The 7,514-nt window shown below is 50.8% G+C and overlaps 1 protein-coding gene across 1 annotated transcript in view; it reads right to left on the bottom strand.

Annotated features, from left to right (window-relative positions):
* Window positions 1–1,840: 1,840 nt before the first annotated feature.
* LOC113480167 (methionine--tRNA ligase, mitochondrial-like) overlaps window positions 1,841–7,514 on the bottom strand; it is a 5,901-nt gene continuing 227 nt past the window's right edge. Inside the window, exons 2-3 of the mRNA XM_026848789.1 lie at window positions 7,005–7,502; window positions 1,841–3,058 (exon numbers count right to left, since the gene is read on the bottom strand). Coding sequence (XP_026704590.1) covers window positions 1,880–3,058; window positions 7,005–7,502 — 1,677 coding nt within the window. The 3' untranslated portion in view covers window positions 1,841–1,879. The remainder of the gene's footprint in view (window positions 3,059–7,004; window positions 7,503–7,514) is intronic.

Here is a 7,514-nt window from a genome sequence, read left to right on the forward strand (position 1 = left end):
GGACAAACGGCCTTCGCAGCCCGGGCATCCCGCCGGCCGCCTTCCCGGGCGGGCCGGGCACACAGGTCACCTCCCGGGAGAGAGGGACAACAGTCCAAGGCCAGCGGTGACAGCGGGGGGGGGGCAGGACCAGAAACTGGGGGACAGAAACACCCACATGCTCAAGAGCCGAGAGGTGCCAACACGCTCGCTCCCCCCGTGGCTGGCGACGCCGAGACACCCTCCTTGTACCCCACGGGCCTCTGCCCTGCTCCTGGCATGAGGGCACGGAGGGCTGCAGCCTGGAGCACGCACACAGGGCTGGCAGGAGCGAGGGGTACCCGGTAAAGCTGCACAGGGAGGAGGATTACCACCGCAGGACGGGCTGAGGGGACCTGGCTTTCTTCTCATGGGTAATGCAAAACAGGCCGCACAGCGTGCTGCGGCACAGGGGGGGCATCGTGGAGAACCCCAAGGGCAACACGAGGGAGAAGCAGGTTGGTCTGTCTGTCCCTCTGCTGCGTCCGTGGAGACCCGCGGTGCCCCAAGGGGGTTGCACTGCTCCTGCTGTCCCTGGTAACACAGCCCAGGCAGCTCCAAAAGAGACCGCAGCCCCCTAAAACTGGCTGCTGATACAAGACCTCTGCAGTGCAGGCGCTTGATGGGAAGCGGAGGAGCCAAAGGAAGGAACCTCTGCTAAATCCTTCTCAAAATGGTCACAACCGCACCAAGGTACCAGTGCTCAGCTGCCTGCTTCCAGCAGCGCTGAAATGCAACAAAGAGGGTGCAATAAACCATGCAGCAGGCAGAAAAGCCTCCTAAAGTTGAGTCTGGACCTGAAATGCATCCCCACCCCCACTCCACCCCTTTCTCATTTTGGACACATCTGCAAGTCTGTGCAGCAGAGTGAGACCACCCATTGGACCACTGAGCCATCCCGTTTCACCGGAACATCTCCGTGTAAAGAGCAGTCACACAGAAGGGATCTTCCCCATCGAGGCTCACAAAGACATCAGCTAAATGGAGGTTTGGACCCTCAAATGAAGCTCAGCTGATGGACCCAACAGATCCATTTGGACTGTGTCCCAGAGATGTTACAGGGAAACCATTTCTGTCTACCCTCAGCTAATTCGGGCTTGGCCAGAAACCTGCAGGGCAAAATCAAGATGAGGACACCAGCTGCAGAACTGGTGCTCAGCCCTCTGTGTGAGCAGAGACAACACTGTGAAGGCACCAGGAAAGACCCTTCTTTCCTCAGGGGTAGTTTGATCCTCCTGGAGACTCAGCCTGATGCTAGCCTGAGGGGGGATTCCTGGAGTGAGCCAGCTGGGGAGCTGCTGTCTGGAAGAGACTGCCGAGCAGATCGGCTGCCGCATTTGTGTTTGAGTGTTTAATGTCTTCAGCAGAGCACCTGATCTGTTCCATCAGAAAAGAGAAGGTAAAGGGGTCAGGAGACAAGATATGTGACACAGGCAAGAGGATTCTCAAGTGGAGCCCCAAGACTGTATAGGAAGATTTCCCTATTTTAAGGGGATAAGTATTTGCCTCACCTGCTTTTTATGTCCCATAAAATACGTCAGGGGAAAAAAGCAGCAATATTCTAACCCCACGCTATGTCTTCAGAATGCTGTTACAAGCTTAGATAATTAGGTGTTCCTTCAGGGGCACTACCTGAGCTCTTAGCCCCAATCATGCAACTCATCTGCCTGAATGTGTCTGCTTCTCATGTCAGGCACAGGCCTATGCCGGTCACCAGGCAGGACAGCACAGCCCTGCTCAGTCTGGTTTTCCACCATCCACTTTATATCACCACCAAGAGATGGGAGGAACATGCTTTTAACAAAGACAACATTTTCTGGGAGTTCCTGGAGGCATTTATTTACAGAAGCTGTTTGTCAGACTAAAGCTTCTTCGTTTCTATCTGAGGCTGTCTTGACTCATCTAGTCTGTGAAATAAAATGCCAGTGTCAGGTCCAAGCTGCCTCCCTTCAAAGGGACATGACTTCCCATTGTAGCGTGCCAGAAATGTCAAACTCGAGAGACTTCTCTCTTCTGGCTCAACAGCCAGCCTGGAAAGCAACCTGTCTGCAGTGTGTGGGATCATGGGCTGCAGGAGAGTCCCATAGACACGCAGGCATTCCAGCGTAACGTGGATGATGGTGTCAAGCCAAAGCTGCTCTGCAGGGTCTTTTCGGTTGAGTTTCCAAGGTCTGTGTCTCTGGAAGAAACTGTTGGTCTGCCTGACACAAAGGGCAATACATTCTAAAGCCTTGTAGATCTGGAAACCTTCAAAATAATTAGCCACCTGCAGAGGCAGAGAAGCCACAGATGCCACAAACTCATAGTCTTCAGCAGAAGCCCTACCCATGCCTTTTGTCTCCCGGTAATCCAAGACTTTTGGAAAACAAGACTCTGAGAAACAAGGGTAAGTGTTGCTGGGGTTAATGCTGAGGGCTGTTGACCGATTGAGAAGTCCCCCAAGTGCATCTGCCAGTTCTGAATTCACTACCTTAACAACCTTCTCATCATAATAGTCACAATCCCGCTCAGGTACACCCTGCCTTAGCAGGAAGTACCGAAATCCATCTACTGTATACTGTCCAATACAAGCAAAGGGGTCAATCACATTGCCCAGGCTTTTGGACATCTTCTGTCCACGGACAGTCCAGTGGGAGTGCACAAGGATTCGCTCAGGGGGAGCCAGCCCTGCTGCCATCAGCAGTGCTGGCCAGTAGACAGCATGAAACTTGAGGATGTCCTTGCCCACAACATGGTGCACAGCTGGCCACCACTCACCGTGTGTCTCGGGGTAGCCCACCACGCTCAGATAGTTCACCAAGGCATCTACCCATACATAAATAGTTTGTGTTGAGTCACTGGGGACAGGGATACCCCACTGCAGCCGGCTGCTCTCACGAGAGACGGACAAGTCTGGCAAGTCCTCTTCCAGCCAGTGGAGCACACGCTGGTAGAAAGGCTGTGGGGAAATGGCCTGTGGGTTGTCCTGGAGCCACTTCCGCAATGGATCCTGGAATGCTGAGAGCCTGAACATGTAATTCTCCTCTTTGGTCCAGTGCACCTGAGAAGGCAGGAGAGAAAAGAATTATGGCCCACACACCCTGCAAACAGTTTTACAATTTGCAGTTCTCAGTGCTGAGTTCGTCGCACGCTCCTTCTGCATTGGTGTGCTCCCCACCACACGTGAAGACCCTGGTATGTTCCTATGGGTAGTGGGAACCTCCTAAGGTACCTGCTTCCCTGGGTTTCCCAGGGCAACACCCAAGGACTTCAGCACTTGGGACTCTGCTTTTAAAGATGCTCATGTCCCCAGGGAAGGAATACCCTTCTACCTGCCAGACTTAGTTTAACTGGCATCCTTGATCAGCAGAACAGGTGTGTCTGCTTTTCTCCTAGACACTATGTTCCTCTTTCTCCCCAGTTTAAGAATTAGTGCATCTTAGGTTCTAACTTTGTTAGCCTAAAATCATGTTAGAAGTACTGACAGCACTTCTCCCACAAATTTAAATTAATTAAAAACCACATTTAGCTAAAACAATGAAAACTTTGTGGGTAGATATGGTACAAGCAAACTGTGTAAAGGCACTCAAGAGATCTATGGCTAGCTAAGTCAAGAAGTCTTACCTTTCAAAGCTAAATAAGGCTGTAAGATAAGAAACTATAGGCTTTGGCATCACACAGGAGAGTTTCAGTTTCTAGCACTGAACCCAACAACTTCTGAGTCAGAAAGTGCCTCACTCTCAATAGAACCAGTAAAGAGCCTCACGCTGACATACCCTAAGGAGTAATTAATCCCAGTGGTATAAAACTGCTTTATGATGTAGCTGAATTCACTGATTTCAGTAGCAGCCAGTAGCAAATACTACCTTTGCTTACTTGACTAGAAGATTATCCCAAAAGAAATAGTCTCCCCTACATAAAACATAAAAAAGTTACACAAAAATGTTTTGGTCCCACCCCCCAAATTCTTTATATTTTTCTGCAATCTTTTTTAGTTTCTAGGTACCAGCTCTCAGCACTCTGTCCAGGCGTAACACTTCACACAGAACCAATGCCATGTCCTCTATCCAATATTCCCTTTTACACAATCCAGGGACCCTTTTGGTAAGAACTCGGGACACAAAAGCCATATCAAAGTGGAACCTGCAATCATTTCTTCTGAAATGCTGACCAAGTCTGGTGTTCGGCTCTGAAGAGCCCACCTCACATTATCTGACAAGTGCTCAGAGCTGAGCTAGCTCTTATCAGCTAGCCATCTGCAGAAAAGGTGGTTGACAGGTGAGTAGAGAGTAGTTCAGCAGGAAGAAGAAAATAGATTAGAAATAGGCTGTCTCGTGTGAACTGGTAAATTAGTCTGGAGCATACAGAGAGGTTGATAAAGGGCAGAATAATTATAACCTGCAAAACTAGTGTCTCTGTTCAAGGCTTGCCTGTGACCAGTTACTGGAATATCTGCCCTGAAGAGAAATCTGTGTGCCATCTCCCCTGACTTTCAAACAGCTCTGACCTTACGAGCACAGGATAATTCAGGAAGTCTCCAGTCCAGGCTCCTGCTTACAGCAGGGTCACGTACAGGGTTAGAACAACTTACTCAGAGCTTTAGCGAGGCACATATTTAAAATCTCTAAGGATGGAGACCGCTTCCCCAGGCAGCCCGTTCTGCTGCTTAGTTGTCCTCATAGGGAAAAAGTTTCTCTGTAAATCGAGTCTGAACCTCTCTTGTTTCAACTTATGTGCATTCTCTCATCCTACTGCCACGTACCATTAGAAGAACCTGGGTCCATCTTCTAGATGACCTCCTTGTAGCTACTGGGGAGCTTCTGCCACTAGGCCTTCCCAAAATCCTGACTTCTCTAAGGTTGAAGAAACAGCCTCTCCTCAAACAGCAAGTGCTCTAGCATCCTAATGATCTTCCTGGCCCTCCACTGAATTCCTTCCAGTTTCTAGGTTGTGTTTCCTGTATTAGGAGACAGAAAACTGGATGCAGTACCCAGATGTGGTCATTAGAGTGCTGAGTAGAGGAGGATAATCATATCCCTTGAACAGAAATTGCTCCTGTTCATACAGCCTGAGATAATCCCGTTGGCTGCCTTTGCTGCCAGGGCACACTGCTGTCTCACATCCAGCTTGTTCTTTATCAGTCCCCCAGGGCTTTTTCATCACACTCTTGGGACAGTCAGTTCCCAGCCCCAGCTCACTGCCTCATCAGAAAGAGAAGCCCTGCAGCCTCACATGCACCAACTGTCTCCTGGCTGGACCAAGCAATGACTGCATGCAATAAATGCAGCTCCCCTCCTAGCAAATACAGAACACCACAGTTCCTGGTCCTGCAAGGGAGCATCTGCTCACTCTGCAGGTAAACTAATCCACCACCCTACACCAAAACGAACCCATAAAACAAGAACAGCAGAGGTGGGACAGGCCACCCACCTCTCTCCGGCCCCACAGCCTGCTCTCAGCAGGGCTGGCACCAGCCAAAGGTGATTGGAGCTTTACCCAGCCAAGGATGGGGCTCCCCCACTTCACTGGGGACCAGCTCCAGGACTGCACCACCCTCCTGGGGAGAGCTTATCCTAACACCCAGCCAGACCCCACAGCACAGCTTGTGGCACAGTTATCCCTTGGTCTAGCATCTGGCACTCCCGAGAAGTATGAGGCTTTGTGCTCTTTGTGCCCCATGAATGGGTGCAGGCTGCTATTAGCTTAACCCTTTGTGTCCTGTTTGGCAAACTAAACTGGCCCAGTTCCCTCTACCTCTTGTAAGCATGTGCTCCGTACCCTGACTACACTGGGTGCCTCTGGTGGCCCTTCTCCAGCTTCTCTGCGTATTAAATGACAAAAAAGTGCAGTAACAGAGTGAAGAAGGAGGATCATTTCCTACAGAACAGACTCTGACCTCTCAGTGTTCAAGGAAGACCTGAAGAACATTAATTCAAAGATGAGCTACACATTTTCAGCCCCAAGCTCTACTGGATGCCAAAAATCAGAGACTCACCTGAAGTACATGTTTTATGGCATGTTGTAAACTCCCCCTTTTCTTTTACAAAACCCTCAAACAATGAACTGTCTCTTTCTGGTTGAAGATAAACACCTACCACCTTGCAAGACCTTCACTGCACCATGCACACGACTGTTTCTCTTGCACAGTTTGATATGCAGCTAAGGCAAGTAACTGTTCTCAGGGTATATTTGACTTTGAAGCTTGCTGGCTCTATTTTAAATCTAAAGAATGATTTCTCTGCCTGGAAACTTATCTTTTTCCCAACTACATCAGGTGCTTTATTGAGAGATACTATTTGCCAACACACCCCTTCCTGTGTGAACCAACAGTCCTATGACCCAGCCTCATACAAGTATCACAAGAGTGTAACCCCCACTTAGCTCTGAAGCACGATTATCTGCAACTGCTGGATTAAATTATGTCACTCCTGACACTTTACAGAAAACACAGTGGCAGAGACTCTCAGTCAGGCACCACACTCCTGGTTGCACCACTATTCAGTCATCAGACTAGACCACAAGCAGATGATGTTACGGTGTTTTACATAAGGCCAAAACCTGCCTAACAAGATCGATGCAAAGTGTCCAGAGGCCAAACTGAATTGCCTCACAAAATACGTCTCAATCTCCAGACACCCAACAAACACCTCTGTTATAAGCACCTGTATCCTTCTGCAGTTAACTTCTTTCATCACTGCTTTAAAACGCTGCCTCCAGGCCAGCAGCTTGTGAAACCCAGCAGCAGCTGAATCCTTCCCATGGCACATGGCTGAAATTTGCATCTGCCAGTTGGGGTTCTGGCAGCTCCCCCCTGCATAACCACACACCACTATCAACACAGAAGAGACATTCTATGAAATACAGGTGAGTCGCAGCTGACATGAATCACAAAAGGCTACGGGAAGCATTAAACACTCCCAAATTTGGCCAGACCAGAGCAACTGATGAGTACGCAGTGCTTCTGCAGGACTGGTCGCCCTTGACCAGGCCGGTGCAGGTGCTGTTACCTGATGGCCAGTCTCCAAAGACACCTTGCACAGGCGTCCCTGGGCATCCCTGCGCTCGGCGAGTTGGCTCTCGGGGAGGAAGCACTCCTCGGGAGTGCAGTACCAGCCCTCGTAAGACCCTTTGTAGAGTGCCCCTCCATCCCAGAGGGCACCCCAGAAATGACGCACGGCTCGCCGGTGGCGGGGCTCGCTGGTGCGGGTGAAGTCAGTGAAGGAGACGTCAGCGTGGGTCAAGGCCTGGTGAAAAAGTCTGGAGACCCGCTCGCAGAGCTCCGGGGGAGTCGTCCCTGCCGCGGCCGCGGCCTGCTGGATCTTCAGCCCATGTTCGTCGGTCCCTGAAACGGCAGAGAAGCCGGGGTGATGCTGGGGCCGTGGGGAGGGGGCGCGGGGGCCGGCCCCACCCTGCTCCCGCGGAGACACAGGGGTCTCGGGACCAGCCTGAGGACACCGGCAACGTGGCCAGCCACACTGCCCCAGGGGAGGCGGGTCAGCCCCTGTCTCTTATACACA

Source organism: Athene cunicularia (assembly GCF_003259725.1).
Source record: "Athene cunicularia isolate RWA chromosome 4 unlocalized genomic scaffold, athCun1 chr4_part3, whole genome shotgun sequence".
NCBI classification, from domain to species: domain Eukaryota; kingdom Metazoa; phylum Chordata; class Aves; order Strigiformes; family Strigidae; genus Athene; species Athene cunicularia.